Source organism: Dermacentor variabilis, unplaced genomic scaffold (genome assembly GCF_050947875.1).
Source record: "Dermacentor variabilis isolate Ectoservices unplaced genomic scaffold, ASM5094787v1 scaffold_12, whole genome shotgun sequence".
NCBI lineage: Eukaryota > Metazoa > Arthropoda > Arachnida > Ixodida > Ixodidae > Dermacentor > Dermacentor variabilis.
The window spans coordinates 10144068-10167157 of record NW_027460280.1 but is presented as its reverse complement, the minus strand read 5'-3'; the positions used below and the strand labels follow the sequence as shown (position 1 = coordinate 10167157).

General features: G+C 45.5%; 1 protein-coding gene across 11 annotated transcripts in view; it reads right to left on the bottom strand.

The window, feature by feature from the left end:
* Positions 1-23090, bottom strand: part of Vps8 (vacuolar protein sorting 8) — a 947651-nt gene that overhangs the window by 282954 nt on the left and 641607 nt on the right. For all 11 annotated transcript variants that reach the window (XR_012825005.1, XM_075677146.1, XM_075677136.1 and 8 more), the window contains one exon: positions 1236-1334. Coding sequence is in view for 10 of the 11 variants with exons in the window: in XM_075677146.1 (XP_075533261.1) it covers positions 1236-1334 (99 nt within the window). In the remaining variant the exon portion in view is untranslated. The remainder of the gene's footprint in view (positions 1-1235; positions 1335-23090) is intronic.

The following is a 23090-nucleotide window of genomic DNA, read 5'->3' as shown; positions in this document are numbered from 1 at the left end:
CTTCAAAACAGCGGCAGCACGCTTCCCTTCACGTTCATTCCTCAATGCTTAAGTCCTTTCTTTCTTGTCCTCCTTCCGCCACTCGTTCGCCCCACGGCCCATCTTCTTAGTCAGTTGCACAGTCCAAGTCAGATTTTTCGATTTCCCTAAGGGTCGCGAAAACATCCTAAAAATCGGCCGGTTGGAAAAAATAAATGCATGTGATTTACTGCCCTTAGGGGCTCAAACCACCACAGGCACATTCGAAAACGCTCTGAAGGCCTGTCGGTACACGTATTAGGCATATTGGTGCTCGTACTGTCACAAGAGATACGGGTGCACACGTGTATAATTAAGGAATACATACTGTGTCCCGTGGCGATAGCCCCTTTCCACGCTTGTTATGCTTCACTGCAATACTTTTGCGTATGCTTCACCAAGCAACACTTCTGTATAGAGGCGAAGCTGACTTTCGGGAACCGGAATTATGCAACACACCGTGTTTTCCAAGCTTCTAAGCCAATCGCGAGGACCACAAAGCGGAGTCGGTGTTATTGTTGAAAGCAGCGAATTCTTTCAAAGAAAAACACGGCACCTAAAGGCAAGAAGCTCAACAGCGAACGTCGAAGCAGCTAGGTCTAGGGTTGCCGCAGTGGTGGCTACGGCTGCCAGCGGATCTGCGTGCGAGAGCGCCGTTTCGAGGGGGCGAGGTAATCAAAAAGGCAGCGGTGGTGGCTTTGATTATAATGCCGTTTCGGACCTGCGGTCACGGCAAAAAGTCCAGAAAATCGGACGGCGAAGGGTTCTTGCGTCCAAAATTTCAGACGTTCTGATACACTGACTCTATGGGGTAAGTGGCGGTGCCGCGAAGCCGTCCAAATTATCGGGCATCCGGAAAGTCGGTCGTTGACTATACACTGGCAACTCCTCCAGCCGACGACAGGGCGTCAAAGACGATTTATTACGATTCCTGTCTGCTACTCGAGGCAGCATTACCACGACTTTCGACCCTTTCAATAAAATTACAGCTAATTTTCCCTGATAGAGGCACAGTTCCCCGAGTTTTCCCCGAGTTTTCCCAGACAACTCAAAATCCCTGAGAATTCCCAGTTTTCCCGGTTGGTAGACACCGTGTTACATGCAAGTTGGGGCATGCTGGCTGCTCAAAGGATCTGTTAGATATTACAAGCAAAACTCTCTGCATCATGTGGAAGCACAGTAGCTACAAGAAGCACACAAGAAAACATCAGACTCACCTCGAGGCTGCTGAGGAGCTGGTCTTGGAGAAGTGACTTCTCCTGCTCACTCACATCAGGGCTGGCAAGGATGCGCCGGGCGTATTCGAAGCTCTGCAGCTGCACAAGTTTTGTCCATTTGTTACTTTGTGCATGCCAGAGTAATGTTGCCATGGATCCCCAGAATAGTGCATTACACTGGCTGTGCCAGAGTGAAGATCTTGCACAAGTTGGAAACAGTACGTACACTGAGACAATTATCATAAGGTTACTCAGCTGCACTTGCAATGACAAGAATGCACATAAAATATCTGCCCTGTGTTCCTGTACACGTTGTGGTACTTGACAAGAAGGGAACTGCCAACAACAGTTGCAAGTTTTTGCTCCTTCTGCTTTAATCCTTTCTAAAACTCAACTGTCTAAAAAAATTTAGCATTCTTCAAGCTTAGCAACACGCTCGATGATGGATGGATGGATGGATGGCGGCTACACCCTTTGTAACGGGTGGTGGCTGGCGCCACCTAGCCTTCTGCTTCCCATTTTCCCCCTTTTTTTTATATCCTCTTTTCCTTACACTAGTTTTCACTCCCCTCCTCCCCCCAAAATAAATATCTAAAATAGTATAGAAAACATCAGCTCCCCAATTTATGGTATTATCTCTCCCTTGACTTCCTCCCCCAATCCTCTAGCCTCCCCTTCGTTACTGCCACTCTTTTCTCGTCTATTTGCCCTCGTTCCCCGGGAAAACCTAATGCCCCTTCCATATCTGCCACTGTACCCTCTGCCAGGGTCGGGCGAAGGTCTGTGCATCTCAGCACTATATGCTCAGTGGTCTCCATTTCGGCTCCGCAAGCTGTGCACCAAAGGTCCCCGTCTTCAAATTTAGCCCTGTATGTTTTCGCTCTCAAAACCCCCGTCCTAGCTTTGAATAATAGTGAGCTGCCCCGCGAGTTATCAAATGATCAGGGCCTTAGTAACAGTGTTGCCAACTGTAGAACACCTTATAGAATTACCTCCTTGTAGAATTACCTCCTATGCAGGATCATTTATGGAATTTTCGCTGCTTGGTAGGGCCGTCTAGCCTGCTTGGTAGGGCCGTCTAGCCTTTTGCTCCCCCTCCTATTTTTTTTCTTTATATCTCCGTCTCCTTAAACTAGTTTTCACTCCCCTCCTCCCCCCAAAATAAATATCTAAAATAGTATAGAAAACATTAGCTCCCCAATTTATGGTATTATCTCTCCTTGGACTTCCTCCCCCAATCCTCTAGCCTCCCCTTCGTTACTGCCACTCTTTTCTCGCCTATTTGCCCTCGTTCCCCGGGAAAACCTAATGCTCCTTCCATATCTGTGACTGTTCCCTCCGCCAGAGTCGGACGAAGGTCTGTGCATCTCGGCACTATATGCTCTGTAGTCTCAATTTCGGCTCCGCAAGCTGTGCACAAAAGGTCCACGTCTTCAAATTTAGCCCCGTATGTTTTCGTTCTCAAAACCCCCGTCCTAGCTTTGAATAATAGTGAGCTGCCCCGTGAGTTATCAAATGATCAGGGCCTTAGTAACAGTGTTGCCAACTGTAGAACAATTACCTCCTATGCAGGATCATTTATGGAATTCTCGCTGCTTGGTAGGGCCGTCTGCGACAACATTTCAGGGCTATTTTGCCTTGCCCAGGCATTTTCTTATTCATGCCGCAAGTAAACCCTAGGAAACCTCAGAAAACGCACAGAATCCACTGAAACTAAAAATACAAAGCTCAGCCACTATGCATTTAGAGTACCTGTTTTTGGCTGACTGACTCAGGGCAGCAGACAAGAGGAACACATTTCATGTTTGTCCAACCGTGGCTGACACGACTATTGAAAGACCTCTGGCAAAAGACCATTGGAGGAAGCTTCACTAGAATATGCAAAAGGCTGGACCAATTCAATCAGTATGCATTTAAAGATGGATTCTTCTGACTGCAGAAAGCAGCACTTCGAATGAAAATCAGTATGCTAAAACATTAAAGCCCAATGCTTAATAATCCCCAATGCTCTGTGCTAAAAACTACATCGCGCATCTGTGAACTGCTAGAGCACTTCCCCTGCGTGATACTATATACATGAAATTGTTATGTCTATAAAAGCTTTGTAAAAGTAATAAATTAGTCGCATATTTCAGATTGGTATATTTATTTATTTATTAACATGTACCAAGAGGGCATTATTGTCGTGAAGGTTCCCATTACAAGATTAAAAAAAAGGCTACAATGAAAACTATAAAAATAAAACAAAAATCAGTGTCAGTAACACTCATACTACACGTGTCAGTTAGTGTGTGTCAAAAAGACACAAGAGGTGGAGTGTGCATAGGTTAACACATTTGCAATATGACTGCGTTTCACGCGTCACTTCAGTAAGATGGCCAATGACAACCATATTAGGTAAGTATAAGTAATTAGTAATAAGTAATTAGGTAAATAGGTATAAGGTAAATTGTGCCCCTCATGTATTGTGTGTGGAAAAAATTATGACTGGAACTCTGTGGTGCAGCACCTAATTTCTCTCATTTTCTTACTATTATCCTTTTTTTTTGGGAATATAATATGTGGGAGGCTTCAAGTATTTAATATGTGGGAGGCTTCAAATTTTTATATCACGTAACAAAATCCCTCCACATATAAGAAACAAGGTTATTTGTTGCAGCGCATGCCTTTGTTTCCGCATGAAAAGTCTTCAACTGAGACAAGGTGAAAATACAGCACTCTGAGTGTAAAAAAATTTGCTAGGCGTTTACACAACTTTGTTAATGGAAATAAAATAAACTCATTTGTCTGGGCAAGACGCCACAACACAGAAAAAAAGGAATACTTAGCTTTTGAAGAAAATGCTAAAGAAATTGGCTTTTCTATTGCAATTTTTTGTTGTGTCTTCTTGCCACAAATTTTGTGGCACAAGGGCAAAGTATGGCCAAAGTGCGCCAGAACAGTTCAAAGTGGAGCATTGAATTACAAGAGGCGAGTGTGATGGGGTTTTAAAAGGGTCTAAAACATAGTCGCTGTAAAGTGCATAAAATATACATGTAATAAGATAATGACAATGACTAATGAAATGTACTTTGAAGATGAAAAATGCATCGTGAATAAATGATACCATATACAAAGTATGTCAGATGCAAAAATTGGCATGAAGCCCTCCTGCCTAAACAGAACCCTTTAAACACAAAGACCTGGAGGCATGTGCTATACTATGGATGGATGGATGTTATGAGCGTCCCCTTTGGAACGGGGCGGTGGGTTGCGCCACCAAGCTCTTGCTACTATGCTGCCTAATATCCTACCTAGGTTAAGCAATGAAAAAACAAAAAAAAAAAGCACTATGAACTACCACGTCCAAATTTTCTGATCCCCTATTGCGAACTGTGCTTTTGTACGTCTCAGTCTTTTGTCGTTTCCCTACTTTTCTTCCACCAATGCTCGAATCGCCTCTTACTAATGTCTACTGTGGATCTGTTTGCTTTACCACTGCTCCCGCTGAACCCAAGGGCTTCAAGGAGGCCCGTGGTGCCTAAAACGACCGCTGAGTAGACATCTTCACATTCTAATAAAATATGCTCCGTCGTTTCCCTAGCTTTACCGCAGCAAGCACATGCTTCTTCTTCCTTCTTATATCTCGCTTTATAGGTGCGTGTTCTAAGGCATCCAATCTCGCTTCAAAAAGTAATGAGCTTCCCTTTGAGTTATCATAAATGGTTTCTTTCCTGATTTCGTTTTTTCCTCTTAAGTAGTTACTCTTGGCAGGTTTCTTTTCCATTGCCGCCACCCATGAGATTAATTCAGCCTCTCTGACTTTCCGCTTGACCTTCTTTGTTGCTGTGTTGCCCACCCTACAGGCCGCATACTTGCTGGTAAGCTTCCTAGTTCTTTTCCTCTACTGTGAATCAATGTTTTGCCTGTACAGATACCTGAACACTCTCCCAGCCCATTTACTTTCTTCCATATTCCTCAGCCGTTCTTCATACTCAATTTTACTGCGAGCTTCCCTCACTTCAAAACTAGTCCAGCCCATATCCCCCTGCACAGCTTCATTTGTAGTCTCCCCGTGAGCACCCAATGCGAGGCGACCCACTGACCTTTGGTTCCCGTCGAGTGCTGATTGTCCCCCTGATTTAAAGCAAACAACCGCATTTCCAAAAGTAAGTCCTGGAACCATTACCCCTTTCCACATACCTCGGAGGACCTCGTACCTATTGTATCTCCACAGCGCTCTGTGCTTCCATTATGGCTGCATTTCTCTTCCCCTTGACTGTTATGGTTTTTTCCTGTGTTTCCATATATCCATTTCCTTCACTTATCCATATACCAAGGTATTTATATTCTGTTACCCGAGGTATTTCTTGGCCCTGTATCTCCACTGTCTGTTCACTGTTTTCATTGAATACTATAACACCTGATTTTCTAACCCTAAATTTCAAACCTAAATTGTTGCCTTCCTGTCCACAGATTATAGCCAGACGTTGCAAATCACTTTGCTTGTTAGCGAGCAACACAATGTCGTCCGCATAAAATAAACCTGGGAGTTGCTGCTCTATAACTGTACCTGCCTGTTTGTATGAGAGATTAAACCCAATATTACTTCCTTCTAGCGCCCTCTCCATCCTCACCATGTACATCATAAACAGCAGCGGGGATAAAGGGCACCCCAGCCTCAGTCCCTTGTTGATATGAACTTTCTCCACGCTCCTCATCCCTTTCCCTTCCACGCAAACGGTATTTTCTAGGTAAATCTCTCTCAAAAGCTGTAGACAATCTTTACCTAAGCCTTCCCCTTCCAGAATATCCCACAAAATGTTGCGGACTACGTTGTCGTATGCTCCTGTAATGTCCAAAAAGGCCACATACAATGGTCTGCTTTCTGCTTTTGATATTTCAATACACTGAGTAAGAACAAACAAGTTATTGTCCAAACGCCTACCTATTCTAAAGCCATTCTGAAGCTCTCCCAAAATGCCATTATTCTCTGCCCATGCTTGAAGCATTAATTTGATTGCCTGCATTGCTAGCCTGTATATTAAATGGTCAACGGTCTATACGAGTGAATTCTGTCTTTCTCCCCCTTACCTTTATAAATTAAATTCATTCTACTTTGTCGCCAACTGTCTGGTATTCGTCTATCTTTTAAAGTTTTTTCAACTGCTTTCACGAGAGCTTCCTTACTTTTTGGTCCCAGTTCATTTATCAGCCTAACGGGAACCTCGTCTAGCCCTGTGGCTGTGCGCTTAGGAATTTTCTCTTCCGCTTTCTTCCAGTCTAAATTTGTCAGCACCAGCTCCTTTTTCACTTGGGTCTCTTTCATGCTCTTTTTTTCTTCAAATACAACCTCGTCCTTGCCTTGGAAAGATTCGGCTGTTACTTTTTGGATGTAATTTATTGCCGCTTCTCCTTCCAGTCTGTTTTCATCTTTGTCTAGGATATGTTGTTGTATTGTTGTTGACTTCCTGCCTAATAATTTTATGTGATTCCAAATATTCTAGGTGCGGCCTTCTTTTTCTCACGTATTTCTGACAACCAACGTTCACTTTCACCTTTTAATTTTGCTTGCACCAGTATTTGAACCATAGACTTTTTCTCCCGGTATATTTCCCATTTACTGGTTATTTCATCCTGTGGCAACTGCGCCTTCTTTGCCTGCCTGTGCTCTCGAGATGCTTTCTGTCGTTCAGCGATCGCTTCTCGTATTTCCCTGTTTCACCAGCTTTTCGGTTTCTTTCTTCCTTTCCAACGAACATGTTGTTTCTCTTTCCGTATTTCTGTCATTATTATCCTTAGAAGCTCACCATATTCCCACTCCTTACTTGGCCACTTGCCAAGTTCTTCTTCAACTCTAGTGACTACATTTCAATTGCTATTTGTTCAGTGTTCAAATTTGGACTGGCCATTGTGCTATCCTTGCTCTCTTTCCCAACTACATATCCCATTTTCAAAATGATGCGTTAATAGTCACTCCCTATGCTGCTAAACCCTTCCTCATCGATGACCATTTCTCTCAACTTATCATGAATTCTTTCTGTCATCAGACAGTAATCAATGGTCGATTGCCGGTTTCCCACTTCCCACGTGATCTGTCCTTCACACTTAGGCCCTGTATTCACGATCATGAGGTTATGTTGCTCGCAAAGGCCTAGCATTGACTTCCCGTTATTGTCGGTATAGCCATCTAAATCCTGTATGTGGGCATTCACGTCACCTAATAGGACAATCTCAGCACCATTCCCGAAACCCTTAATATCAGCGCTTATACATTCCACTAAATCTTTATTCTTCTCTGTGCAATTTTTTCCGATCCACAAATATGTAACTCCCAGCCAAGTTTCTTTCCCACTCATTGTACCTGATAACCAAAGATGCTCTTGATATTGTGAATTTACTCTTTTCCATTTGGCTCCCTGATGGATGAGCATTCCGACTCCCTCTCCCTTTCTTTCCGACTTAGTTCTGTTGCACCCTTCCCATACATAATTCTCAATAACTGGTGGCTCTTCTGAGTCTCTAAGGTGCGTTTCTGTAACCGCATACACCCCTATTTGTTCTCTATGTAACTGCTCCTCAATCTCTGCCCACTTTTCCTTTCTTCTGCCGCCCTGCATGTTTATGTAGCCTAAACAGCGTGAACAGCATGGCGAGATCTTGTTCTTGCTTTTCTCCTTTTTCTGTTATCGACGGCGATGCTCTTCTGATGTTCCCCTAGGGGACCTTCTTCATTACTACCTACTCTGACCTCCTGAGCACCTGCGGGGCCCCTAAAAAAGCAACAGCGCGACCCCAAGTCGCCAGCCCACTTCTCGTGCTAGCCTGTAATTGAAGTGGATCCCATCTCGTTTAAAACCACCACAACTTCTCACTTCCCTGTTTACTTCGACAACCTCGAAGCCCTTCTCTCGGCTCATTTTCATTATCGCCACATTGGCAGCCATTACGGCTCTTTGTACATGACTGTCATGCACAGGCACCTCCGGTACTGTGCACACCACGATCTGCACTTGAGGGGAAAGCTCGCGCAAGTCGTCCACCCCCTTCGCCAAGCGCTAAGCTAGTCCTGGCCCTTTCCTGTTTAGGACGTCATTTAGCCCACCTGCTACTACGACAAGGTTGCGCATGTGGGCATTTTCCGTGAGCTTTTCTTTTGCTCGCTGCATGACAGAACTCAGTGTCCACCATGGAAATGTCCCTACCGCCACTCTTTTGTCGCCTTTCACCCTCTCCACAATTGCTTTTGAGCACCCAGCCATGTCTGACTTGCCAGGAATAATCACCCTTTCACTCTCTCCTACCTCTCCCTTCTTCCCTGTGTCCTTTTCCGCGTGATTCGGACTCGACAAAGGGCACTGTCCCCTGGGCTCCTGCTTTTTCCGCGTGGTGGCCTCAAGGTAGGTGCCGCTCTTTCCAGCTTCCTGTGGCTGCAGCGTCACTTCACTCGGGGCGTGTTGCGCTGCTTCACTATAGCTACGCCGATTCACCGGCGGCGAGCTGGCGACCACTTGCTTTGGCTCCCTGCCTCCCACTTCGCCTGTAGGGTCTACCCTACTTTCTGAGTCTTTGCCACCGCTTTGGTGTCCTGACCCGACATTCTCCGCTGCCCACGTCTCAAGCGCGTCGAGCCGCTTTTTCAGTTCGGCGCTCCTTTCTTTCTCTTCCTCAAGCTCGGCCACAGTCCTTACTAACTGCGCGGCCTGGGCCGCCTCCACCTTGACGAAATTCTGGTGGAGACATTTTTGGGAGAGAATGACTTAAACAATGAATAACTGGCTCAGGAAAACGTTAGGAAAAGGATGTTTCAGTTTGAACAACTTGACACTTTTCTAGATCACTGTCTTACATTTACGATGATCTTGCCCAAGTACTAACTTGGGCAGGATCAACTTTGCACATTTTGTCGCATAGACGTCTTACCATGTTTGCTCAAGCTCAAGTTAGCAAGAACTTGGCAAGTTGCAACACACTGCATGCCTGGAGATATAAACAACTAAATGACTCTTTTGCCACGCTGATATTCAGAACACATCTTGTCTAAGAAGCGCGCACAGTGAGTCACAGAAGCTGTGCAATAGTTTAAATAGTGAAGGCCTTGTCATTATTAGAGATGACTAATTATCCATTACGTTTTGGAAATTACCTAAAGTTGTTGAAATATTTAAGGAAAATGATGAGTATGTCAGAGCAGGCATAATTCGACTATTAGATGAAACTGAGCTCAAGAGACCGGTTCAACTTTTTTGTCCTCTGGAACTGTGCAAGTGGGTCGACCACAGAGGATGCTGGAAATGATGCTCGCACGCTCGCGCAGCCAGAGGTTGTACAGCATGAAGTGAATGTGGGCTCACGATGGAGAGAATGTTAGGCTTGGAATGGTGCATTCACCATGTTAGGACGGCTTAGCGCTCTGTGCCAATAAACCCTGCAAAAGTGCCTTTTCCCACATATGGTTCATTATATGCATTTCTGCTAAATCCTTGCTTTGCTAAAATGAATGTTCTTATATGGGAATTTTAAAAATAATTACGATTAATTAGCTACTGATTAGTTCATTAAAATTTATTTCATTATTTTTCTCAGGCATGTAGAAGTTACTCAAAAAGTAATTAACTAATTTGCTGCAATGTGGGTCACAGCAGTACTTCCCCTGTGCGGCTGTGCAGGGTTTTCCTGCAATCTGCAAACAAAATCTTTGCTAGAAATCTAGAAATGAACAGAGAGGAAAACTACTTGTTGCTTCTGATCTGATGAGCCATGGCGCCAACTCTCTGCACCTTGAGGGAGTTTCAAAGAGAACAACTCCCATGTGATCCACCGATGATTCATCATGTGCAATAATCAGGACTTCAAGAAGTGCTGCCACAGTGAATGCATTAAGTTAATAAGTACACACTGAAAACATAAGTAAGCAGAGTACTAATTACCGTAGGTACACGAGCGATGGCCACACTCATGTAAGGGCAACAATCGCAACTTGGCTGCCCAAATTAAAAAGCAATCTTGAAATCTTCACTTAAAAAGTTTTTTGAGGACTGAAGAGAATGTCGCAGCTTGTGTGCATGTTCTTGGATTCTGAGCGCCTGGTGCATGCGGTCTTCGGACATAGTTGCAAGAAGCTTTAATGCCTCTGTCATATTGTCATGACTAAAGGCTAGCAAGAGAACAGAAGAAAACGAATTGAGGGACACGAGCAGCGACCATGCTCCCTTTGAAAGAAGACAAAGTTGGTGCGTCGGCTCTTGTAATCTTTGAACACAGAGCTCGTTTTTCTTTCTCGCATTCTGGTCCTGCATCCCGTTTTTGTGACGGCATGACACTGATGGAGGTGCTGGACTTCAACACCTGATGCTCAGACCTCCTCTGCGGAATGGCACTTCCAGTCCAAACCCACAACCAGTTCTGGCTGTGGATACTCCTGTCCACTGCTACAGTTGCCGACATCGAGGTCTTAGCCCCGAGGTAATTCCCTTGGGGTTAATTCCCTTGGGTAACTCCCCAAGCCAAGGAGTCCTCTGTCTGAAGAAATGGCAACGGCAGGCGCTTCACAGGTGACTGTTGAGCACCCTCGGATTCCCAAGATCTTCCACAGTGATGTTTTTGAGGATGTCGAGGAGTGGCTCGAACAATATGAGAGAGTCGCCAAGGCGAACCATTGGACCTCAGAACGGAAACTCTCGCATGTGTACTTTGCCCTGGTGGACAGTGCTCGTACATGGTACAGGAACAGGGAAGGCACTGTCTTCCTGGGATGAATTTCGGCAGCAGCTTTTGGATACCTTCGTTAACAATGATCATCGTAAATTGGCTCAACAACTCATCAAATCGCGTATGCAAAAACCGAACGAAAGCGATGCCATGTTTGCGGAGGACATCTAGAAATGAACGGAGAGGAAAACTTCTTGTTGCTTCTGATCTGATGAGCCATGGCGCCAACTCTCTGCACCTTGAGGGAGTTTCAAAGCCTCTTTTGCCAAGCTGACCCCGTAATGCCTGAAACAAAGAAAATGCGACATTTGATGCGAGGCGTCAAGGAGGAACTGTTCACCGGTCTTCTTTGCAACCCGCCAACAACTGTTGTGGAGTTCATAATGAGGCTACTACGATCGAGCGAGCACTTCAACAATGGTGCCACTAGTACGATCGACCGAGCAACGCCTCGATCAGTGCCTCTGCACTGACTGCGGCAGTGAGTGTTCCCTGTGTGAACTCATCTGCGAGGTCATTCAAGAGGAGCTTCGCAACCTTGTGGCGACTCCACAAGAACCTGTGGTGGTTTCTGTCGCAAAGGTTGTTAGGGCAGGAAATCAGGCAAGAGTTTCCTTTGCCCGAATCACTACCAGACCAGTGGTCTACAAAGTACGCGGCGGCCATCTGTCAGCTAACTCCAGTGCTGCACAGCTCATTATCCCTGCCTCCTTCTTGCAACAAGTCGTTAACACCTCTGTACCACACGCCGCTGTCGCCAGCCCCGCAGCTTAATGTGCCAGTGGAAATACCATTCTGCTACCCTGTGCTGACTACTCCAAATTGGTCGCAAAGGCCGCCCATCAGTCAACCACTTGTTCGCAAGACAGACTTGTTGTGCTCCGTCGACCGACGTCCACTTTGCTTCCATTGTGGGGGAGTCGACCATATTTACAGTTCTTGCCCGTATCGTGACCTTGGATACCAGACCTTTGCAACCACCTTCCCACGCGCTCGTGACGCGACACTAGCATATCCACGACAGCATAGCCATTTGCTCCACCATATCACTGACCCCGCTCTCCGTCACCTGCACCGAACACTTTACCGCATCGTCGCAGTTATGCTGATGCAGTCCAGGGCAGGTCCCCTAGTCCTTGTCGGGCAAACTAAAAGCAGCAACCTCTGGGGGGAACGCTCCTGCCCATCGAGATGCTACAATGCCCCCAATGCCATCAACGGACAATATGACATCGCCGACTCCAATGGAAATTGTTAGCGCCGACCTCGCTGTTTACATAGACGGACATTCAGTGACAGCATTAGTAGATACTAGTGCGGACTTCTCTGCAATAAGCCAAAAACTTGCCGCTTGCCTTAAGAAGATCAAGACTTCATGGACGAGTTCCCACGTGAGAACTGCAGGAGGCTACTTGATTATGCCTACAGGTAAAGTTACCGTTAGAATTATTCTTGGTACCTCGGCCTTTCTTGCTACTTTCGTCATTTTGCCAAAATGCTGCAACAAGCTGATCTTGGGAATGGATTTACTGCGTGAACATGGCGCCGTTATAAATATTCTGGACAGGTTGGTCACGTTCAGCATGGGCCTAGGTTCAGTTGTACTCTGTACAGAGCAGCGATGTAGACCTTTACGCGTCGCTGATGGCGTGGCCATCCCACCGCGCTCATGCTCCCTTCTGTTGATGACATGCGACATACCGAGAAACTCTGATGCTGTTGCCAAACAAATTTCAGTGCTGCTGTTCAGCCATGGCATATCCATTGCAAGAGGCATCGTCAACATTAACTGTGGACACACAGAAGTTCTTGCAACAAACTTTAGCCATGGGCGCTGGCATCTTACAAAAGGTATAACAGTCGTGTGTATCAAAGAGCACTCGGGTCACAGACTGCTTCACTGTAGAGCAAGGTTGTTCCACCAGCCTGCCTCTCATACCTCGAGATCTATCCAACGATGTTGGCCCAAGCTACCTGCCTCTGCAGAAACAAAGCCTCCTGGAGCTTGTACGTCAGTTTCAGGACTGTTTCTCATCGACGTCGAGAGTTGGTCAAATGCCGCTGAGCAAACATAGGATTATCACTATGATACAGCCAGGCCCATATGGCAGAACCCATATTGGGTGGCCCCACGGGAACGCGAATCTATAGAAAGTCAGGTAAAAAGAATGCTTGAAGACTACGTTATTCAGCTGTCGAAGAGTCCTTGGGCGTTGCCAGTGGTGTTAGTAAAAAAAAAGAAAAGGATGGCAGCTTAGATTTCTGCATTGATTAGTGCAAGGTCAATCAGATCACCAAGAAAAATGTTTACCCACTACCTCGTACAGACGATTCCCTTGATAGACTGCGACATGCACATTAGTTCTCGTCGATGGATTTACAGGCCAACTGCAATGAAATTTCACTTGGGCTAAATTAACAATAAATGCCTAGCATATATGCTCTCAAAGTAATCTTGGCAAAGCCGCAGGGCTGGTAATTGCATAATTTTGTTATTAGCAGCTATTAAATAGCGCCTGCATACAACATGTGCACCTGGCAGCAAAGCGGTAGTGATGCGGATATGGCAAACATTGAAGAACCATATACGCATCTGTTGATCTCTCAGTTGCGCCATGTTATGCCTAGGCAGCCAGGCGCATTGCTTGCTCATCATTTTTGAGTTCACGGGCGCCTCTCTGAGCGTGCATTCTCCGTGTGCACTTGTGATTTGAGCTATTGCAAGAATACCGATGTGTTGCGTAGTTGTCGGTTGCTTGAATATGTACTCGAGCATGAGCAATGGCTGTGCATTACTCAACACAGAGTAGAGGAAGGCCGAACACATCTTTCCTGTCCCAGCTTTCGGAGTGAAAGCGTGCACTGCGGTGCAGTAGGCAAGTGTGACACAGACCAGCCAGCGCGCATAAAGCATGGAAACTGCAGTTGACGAAGCTGGGGTGATATTCACGAGCCATGATTTCGGGTAGTGCATCATCCCCAAGATATTTTGTGTGTCTCTACATCAGACGATCCAAGTAGACAAACGAAGTTCTTTCTGACACAGCACCAGAAATTAGCAGAAACCGCATGCTGCATTTGTCACGAAAGAGAACATGACATGGTGGCCATGGTGTAGATCCGGCAACCAGCCATGCACGAATGCAATGCCGCCAGATCGAAATGGGTGAAACTTTATCATGGCTGCAGTCCGGCTTATCTGTGTGATGCCATGAATTTATGCACACTAAGTACCAAGCCCCTCTAGCTTGGCCGTGCCAAGCCTCAGCTACTTATCATCCTTTACTACAGATGGCGGTAGTTGCCTGATCGGTCTGATCAGTCGATGAGTCAGGCACTTCCAGGCTTCCAGCGTGCCAGGCAGTGGCCGGTGAACTCGGATACGTCATGCCGGAGATGCTAAGATCGCTAAAATTTTACCTTGCACTTTAAACGTGACCCGCAGCAGCGGGGCGATCAGTTGCTGCCGCAGTGCTAGCGGACAAGAGTGTGGTGAGTGAGCGCTTCTTTGTTTGTCAAAGGCGCAAACACAACACACTCGCTTCTGTGAACCCGAACAGCATGCTGCTGGTCAGTCAAGCTAGAGTGATGTTCTATTCCCGCACCATGTTCTATTCCATGCCAGCCACACTAACACTAGACTGTAGAGCGTCCAATTTTTGCCAATGTAGCGTAACCCTAATGCGCTCTTCTTCGAGCAGAGACAGAACGCATCGAGGCCCTGCTGATGAATGTAGACAACCAGAGAGAGAAAACCAGCTGGACTCGGAGAGTACTTTGCATTAAAAGAACATTGTGGGTGCACAACAACATTGTCACAGTGCACGAAGCAGCTAAGAAAGTATACTAACTCTGTGGCTACCAGATGTGCGAGACCTGTTCGCTGATACACCGCAATGGAATACAAGCAAGGAAAGCATACAGCACGGGTGCTGGTTCTCCACATTCTTCACTGTACATCACTTCTGCCAGGTGACAATGGTGTCATTTTTTTCAGTTTCAGTATGAAAAACATCGGATTTTACAAGCTCTTTGTGATGGATTGACCTGTATTTCAAGCATAACATTTTTCACAGAGGCTAATGCATGTCTAAATTATCTGAAATTGTGCTTTTTACGCAGTTGACTATTTTGTTGCAGTTGGCCTTTAAGGAGTGGGTATTTAAGGAGTTGGCAAATAGAAGTTGATGAGAGGGACCGAGAAAAAGGTGCATTCGTGACACCTGACGGCCTCTATGAAGTTAAGGTACTTCCTTTTGGCTTGTGCTCTATGCCGGCAACATTTCAGCGGCTAATGAACACAGTACTCTCAGGACTCAAGTGGCAAACGTGTTTAGTATACTTGCACAATGTGATTGTATTTTCTGCAGCTTTTGTTACAGAAAAGTGAGGCAAAAATACTATTGGCCAATACTCACAGCAACTGTTCAACAATACATCCGGACATGCCTTGAATGCCAGCGGTGAAAAGTGCCAGCAGTCAAACCAGCAGGCTTCCTCCATCCTGTTGAAATGCTCAAAACTCCATTTGCTCAAGTCGGAATGGATCTTCTAGGCCCATTCCCAACTTCTGCTTCGGGTTACAGATGGATTATCGTAGCCACAGACTACCTCGCTCGCTACGCCGAAACCAAGGCTCTGGAGCAGAGCACGGCAAGTGAAGCAGCCCGATATTTTATAGGGAATGTTGCATTGAAGCACGGCGCTCCAGCAGTAGTATTGACTGACAGGGGAACTGCGTTTACAGCCGAGCTATTGGACACAGTATTAAGACTTAGTAGAAAAGCTCACCGGCGAACAAAGCCATACCATCCACAAATGAACCGACTGACAGGACGCCTGAATAAGACAATCGCGGATATGCGCTCCATGTACGTGGACGTGGAGCACAAGAATTAGGATGAAATCTTACCGTACGTCACCTTCGCATACAACACGGCTCATCAAGCGACAACACGAATGACACCGTTCCATTTCTTACATGGTCGTGAAGTCACAACTATGCTAGATGCGATGCTGCCACATGAATGTGATGGCATCGTAACAGATGCTGAAGACTTCACTCAGCGAGCTGAAGAAGCCAAACAACTTGCTTGCATATGTATTCATAGGCAGCAGGACTACGACTCGAGACGCTATAATCTTCGTCAGCAACCAGTTTCCTACGAGCCTGAAGAGAGAGTTTGGGTTTCGAAGCCAATTCGCCGTCGTGGCCTTTCAAAGAAACTGTTAAGGCGCTACATCGGGCTGTATAAAGTTCTTTGGCGGCTCACTGATGTCAACTATGAGGTTGCTCCTGATAGCCTGCATTGCTCAAGGCGTCGATGGCATCTACTGGAGGTTGTGCACGTGGTCCGGATGAAGCCCTATTTGTCTAAGTGAATCTACTGCACCATAAGCGTGTCCCAATCCTGTTGCCGTGACAATAAAGCATCGTCCCAATGCTTTCTAGGAAGAGAGGCTAATGTCGCGACTGAAGGCTAGCAAGAGAACAGAAGAAAACAAATTGAGAGACACGAGCAGCGACCCCGCTCCCTTTGAAAGAAGACAAAGTTGGCGCATCGGCTCTTGTGGTCTCTGAATAGAGAGCTAGTTTTTGTTTCTCGCACTCTGGTCCTCCGTCCAGATTTTTTGACATTCTGACAGTATGTAATGCCATGGAGGGTGCTTAGGATGACTGTATCTATAAGTGTGCTAATGAACCAAATCTGAGGAGTGGTGACATCCAGTCAATAAAACTCATGTGCTATTCCACTCTGTGAAGAAGGATGACAGGCAAAGCGGTGTATGTGGGCCCCTTAATGGAGAACTGCACCTTCGCTGTGGGCCAGCCCGGTATTGCATTATCGTCGGGATCGGCCCATGCATGGGGAGTGCATAATGCCTGCTTCACCTCCGCTGTGGATCGGCGCGGCATTGCACTATCTTTGGGATCGGCCCATGTATGGGGAGTGCTTAACGCCTGCGTAACCTCCACTGCGGGTCGGCCCAGCATTGCGCTATCTTTGGGATTTTCTTCTTCATGCGGACATGATAATGGAGAAAGTAGCTCTTAACAGCTTCGTTGTAAAAAAACCTTTGGACCCCTCTGGGTTTTTCAAATGGTACCATTTGAAATCCATTTGGAGTCAAGTGATCAAGTGACTGAAACGTGAAACCAATTAATGTGTCCAATTGGGTTAGCGAAATCAATTGCTGTGTCCCATTGGCTCCTCAAGTTTCCATTTAGGTAAATGGACATTAGTGCTTTTCACGTTCCCAATTGGCCCATGAAAATGTTCTTTTGCAGGTTCATTAACAAAAGTGTTCATGTTCACGTTAACAAGTGTGCTGAGAATGTCTGGAATTAAACATACGTTGACTTGAAAGCGTTTCTGAGACATTACTTTAACAAAACCATTTCGATGTAAATTAAAATTTTTATGATGTCTTAAGCTCACTACAATATAAGAATGACTAATAACAGTGCGTGCAAAGGAAACTGACTTCAAAGTTTCTATAAAGAATTCAGTAGTACCATGGAGTGCGTCAAAAGCTTCAGTGCCCGCACTTTTTAATGGAATTTGGAGACGAATACCGCAAAAATAGCAGTAAGGACTCTCTGATTTCAGCTGCTTACTCCTAATTATAAGGAAGAAAAAGATGTGCAGTTTCGAGAGTCATGTCGCTTAAATTTCACTTTCACGGAATTAAAGCTTTAAAATAAAACAAACTAGACGTTTCGGCTCTCATACAGGAGCCTTGATCACAATGGTCACTGGTGAGCTTTGCCTTTAATATATCTAAAGAAGGTGGCATAAACAGTGTGCTTTGAGATAAGACCTTAAAGGGACACTAAATGCAAATAGTAAGTCAACGTGGACTATTTAAATACCATTCCAGAAACCTCACAATGCTTGTTTCGTGCCAAGAAAAGACTTAGTTTTCGAGAAAATTACATCTGAAGGGTCCGAATACCTTTCTCAAAATTCAAATCTCCCACCACTTTTAACCAGTGGAGTGGTGAGGTTGCATACACCATCACCACCCTCTGCTGCCGTCAGCGAGTAAAACAGCACCCGACAGACGGCGGTACCGAGTCAAGACTTCGGTGGATTCGCTACTGCAGTTGCTTTTTGGTCAAGTGATGTAGATCATTCGGGCATCCCATGACATCACATGAAAATTGAATTCTCTACTATTTACAGTTTGTGCGAGTTTAGCAAGCCAGCAAAACCAGCGCAGCACTAGGGAATAACAAAACTACTGAAACGCGAACACATGGGCGGCGCGGAGTCGAGCAAAAACAAAACCTTTTGTGAAGGATAATTTCAATAAGTTCTTTTTTCTACAAATGAAATAGAACTAGGCAAGTAGCATTTTATTTCATCTTATAATACAATACAAGGATGTTCTTTGCAACGAGTGGTTCAGTACTCGTGACAGAATTTAACTGAGGAGTGCTTTCGTCATTGGGCAAGTACTTGAATTTTCCGGGGCAGTCTCTAATCATGTCCTGCATTTACCTCAAGTTCTCGATTATTAAGGCTCCGTTCACGATAATATTGGCACCTTGGAGATTCTCGAGCACTAATCTGTCACTATAGCTTGACTTAATATTTGCCTTTAGTGTCTCTTTAAGCAACATTGCTATGAAGTCAGCAGAAGAAATTATTTGGCAAATGCTATTGCTGAGGATGCTGGCATTTTTGGCCATATCATTGACTGGGATAATACATGCATCATCAGCACTGAAGGCAACTTGATGGCTCACCTCCATTTAGAATCATAGCGCATTCAAACGACTGTGCAGATGCTCAATTGCAATGATGGAATACTCCCATCTGCTTACACACCTTATTTAGATACATAAGTCACCAACCGATTTATCGGAAATTGCTGTGACTGAAAAATAGTCTGAAATATCAAACAGTCCAACAAACACATTCAGCACCCCCCCCTCCCCCATTTATTACGCTTAGAGCGGCTTAAAGCAATCGCTAATAATGCCCTGCCTCAATGTCACGATACGGCATTATTCCAGTCTGCGAAGCACCAATTAACGGGTGCCAAAAGGTCGCAGGAATAGGAACTGGCTAGCAAGACGATTATTAACGGCCGCTCGGGCAAGCGGCCGAAAAAGATTGAAGGCAGGTTTAGATTTTTTTTTTTTTTCACGACCGTTACGCCCTGATGGCTTTTTGTAGAAACCCCTGTGTATTCTCTGCCCCACGCGTGCACTGAGAAGCTAGCTAAGATGGCAGGGGTGCCAATACCCCAAAATATGTGGTGTCTCTGTGCAATCCCGTGTCCAGAAATTGTTGACAGTGTATGTGTGTCAGAGGGTTTGGCGTCATATGGCCGGCTGCCGTTGAGAAACCTGTGTTTATGAACGGACAATAGAGGCCTGCCACGGACTACAGGGTGTGCATGTGTGGTGCAATACAAGTACGCGACCTCTAACAGCACGGGGGAATCACCCGTACTCTCGCCCCTAATTAAAAGTGGCGCGGCCAAGAACTCGACAGGAGCTGGGATGCAATTGGGTGAATTTGATTTGATTGGATCGTCACCAATATCTGCCGTACCCTAACACAGGGAACTAGCGAAAGGAGAAGTTATTTACATGCAGGTTTTAGACTGAGGTAAGCAGTCTAGAAGCTGAACCTATAAGCTGCTGAGAAGTGTCGAGGGGCTAGTGCCATCCAGTATCGCTCGCCTGGGCCGCCTAGCCACGTCTGAACTCCGAGTGGCTAGTTGACGTAAGAGACAACAAACCAACGTCTGCAATGAAGCTCACGGTAGTTCCCCTCAAGTTAGCTCAACCTGCTCGAGGGACATCGTCAGATCTAGACTCCTGAGAAACCCAGCATAGCAACTGCATCCACCACAACGAGATCGGCTCGCCAGCGTTCTTCAGGAAAGCTCTGCCATCCACTCCATGGCTTATGGACTTAGTGCTGCCACCCGGCCATGTGTATGCCATCGTTTGTTTTCTTTTGAACTCTGTTTAGTGGACAACTGTTAAGTGTATTCTTGTGTAATGTTAGTTTTCATATCCACTGTTGATTGCTCGTTGTATTTCTTTTGTCGTCATCCTTGATCTACATTAAGTTCATGCATGTTAGTGTTCTTGTGTTTCCTTTAATTTGTGTATCGCTGCCAGTCAATTTTTTTTTCTCTTTCTCCCAATTCTGATTCATTCGCTGTGTTCGCTTGAGTACGGTATGACCAAATGGCTTGTATACCCCGTTGATGACTTTGCACCGGCGGCAAATGGGTGACGGCCATGACACTCATATTACGCTTGTAGGCGATCACAGCTGCTTGAATTTGTTCAAGAGTAACGTCATCTCCGTATACAGTCGACAAGAGCGTCAATCGCATTGGCGATCTCTGCCACTGGAGTTCACCATGGAGATAGAAGAAACAAGCCACGTTTCTTTGCGCCACTTGGCTCTCATGAATCTAGTACAGGAGGTGGCAACGATAACACGAATGCAAAGCCACACAAACACACACAAAAATGGGACGTTGGCACCATGCACCGTAGTCTCCAGATGCATGTGCAAAATAGCAATTGAAAACTTAGAAGAAAAAAAAAAGACAGATCCCACATTAAGTGATTATGATGATAGTGCTGACTGAAAAGAAGAAAGAAGAAAAAGTGCCATCACTTGGAGCATTTTGTCAGCCAAGGAAGAAAGGGCATGGCCTCTGACACACGAGGATGGTACATGCTATGCTGGAGGCTATAGAGCGCGCCACTGGAAGCCAAGCCAGCAAAAAATACAACATGGTAGTCTGCAAGATCGGTTAGCGTGGCTCGGAACGGGAAATTTAGTCTGGAAAATCGAACTTTGGAGCTTAAATTTGTCCGAAAAATCGGTCCCGAAAATGCATTAGCTCTATGGGAACCCTGACGATGCATTTACGAAGACCGGAATGTCCATCAAGTCCAAATTTTCAGAGTCAGAAAAATCCGTCAGCTACTGTATTGCATAAAAACTTCACCTGTAACTATTGTGAACAAGGCTCCCGTACTTGAACCAAAATGTCTCGTTTGGTTTATTTTAAAGGTTTAATTCTGTGCTCAGTGTCCCCTTTTCTTTACCATGATTATTCCCAACCAGACAAGTTTATCAAACCCTTGCTTTCACAGAGTATAGCAAACAAAAAGAAGAGAGAAAGAACAATGTTGGGTTTAGTGTAGCTGAGTCAGCGGGAAGAGTTTGCGTGCTCAAGAGAAATATGCTTTAAGTGGTCATCCGTGCTTCCATCATTTGTACTGTGCCAATATTTTTGGGCCTGCTTTCAATGAAGACTGTAAAACTTCAGCACATTGTTTCTCTAAGTGGTCAACTATGATAAAAGACAATGCAAGCAATCACAAGGATCAACACATCTCACCATAACCACTGCCAGAAACCACCATCGCATGCTGGTTGTCCTAGCTGTCATGGTAGTTGAGGCATCATCAAAACAAATATTATGTTAACAGAGTACAAAAACTGAATGCTCAATATCTGCATTGCAAGGTACCATTAAATAAGTAAATATCAAATGCCAAAGTGAAGTACAAAGGTAATAGTGCCTCATTTTATTTTCATCGGCACATCTACTGAGCTATGTAGTTTATACACCCACATTTATTTATTCAGCTCACTCTAAACGACGGTCACAGACCTTAGCCTAACCTGTGCCGGAGAACTTCTGGAGGTTACATATTTGTTATTTGCCATAATCAGAATTCAGTTGTTAGTTCGAGACTCGTCCTGTCGTCTTCTTGCATGTGTACATTGTGTTTATTGTGTGTTCATTGTGTACGTTTGTGCTGATCACAAGGTTCCTTGAAGACCAGCACAGAGTGAATGGCACATATTCAGTGCTCGAAGTCAGGGTCAATGAGCTTCATGGAAAGAGTGGTAAATAGCCAGTCCCGCATCTGCAGTGACCCATGTCAGAGGCAAAGAGGTTTTTTAAGGAGCAGTGCATACAGGGTGTTTCAGCGAACACTTTCAAAAATACTTAAATATTGTCGTTGGCAGGTAGCACAAATCTAGTCCTTCAGCTGGTCTACTCAAAGAGGTAGACATTACTTGCACGATAAATTGAAATGCATAATCGACCAATTGATAAACATGCACTAATTCGATTTTTAAATAATTACCTTATTACACATATTGCAATTTACAAATTGTAGCTGCAGAGTTCGCAAGTCAGATCCACTTGGAACAAGTTCTCAGGATGACACCAGTTTTGTGATATTAATTCCTCAACTTTACGAAGAAATACATTGGTGGTTCAGTTACTTTTGTGCTTCCATGAATAAAATTTGTGGCGATGCGCGACTCTCACGCGTCCCCTGAAATGTTGTTTTCCCCGCATGTCATGTGTCTCCTGTAATCCGGCTTCTCCGCGTAGCTTAGTGCCGGAGGCGGTCGTACTGGTTGCAGCGCATTACGAGAGATGGCGCGAGTGTTGCGTTGCTGATAGGGTGCCTCGATGCGCGCGCCCCCCTCCGCCGTTCCGTGGAGGGTGGGGACATCCTTTGAAAGGGTCAGTGCCGCCTCGGCGAGGACGCGCGCCATATTTGTGCCCCCTCCCCGTCCCGCCTGCGTCAGTTGCACGTGCGGCGGCCTGTTTCCCGTCGGTTGCAATTTTTCTTGGCCGCAAGACGAGGAAGACATGCCGGGGTGTTGCGTGCCTGCGTGCACAAATCACTCCCGAAATGGCTGGAGAATGTTTTCATTTCCGAGAGATCCGAAAAGAAGGCTCCTGTGGACTGTAAAAGTGAAACGGGACAAGTGGCAGCCGGCCAACACTTCACGCCTATGCAGTGTAAGTACTATATTCCTTGTTTCGTTTCCGTGCTGCTTGCTCCATAGATAAGTGTACTGCTTTAAAATAATACCCAACGTGCGCGCTAAAAACGGCGTTACAGTTTTTCAGGGTGTCTAATAACCGGGAAAACCGGGAAAACCGGGAATTATCAGGGATTCTTGATATGTCTGGAAAACTCAGGGAATTGTCAGGGAAATTACAAAAAATGTGACCAAATCAGGGAATGTGGCCGGTGAGATCGACAAAGCGATGAATACGATCTACGGCTCAATCTCGGAGGCCGCGTGCAGTAGCGCCGTTGCTGCACACAGCGTCCTAAACTGGCACGAGTACCGCGAAGAT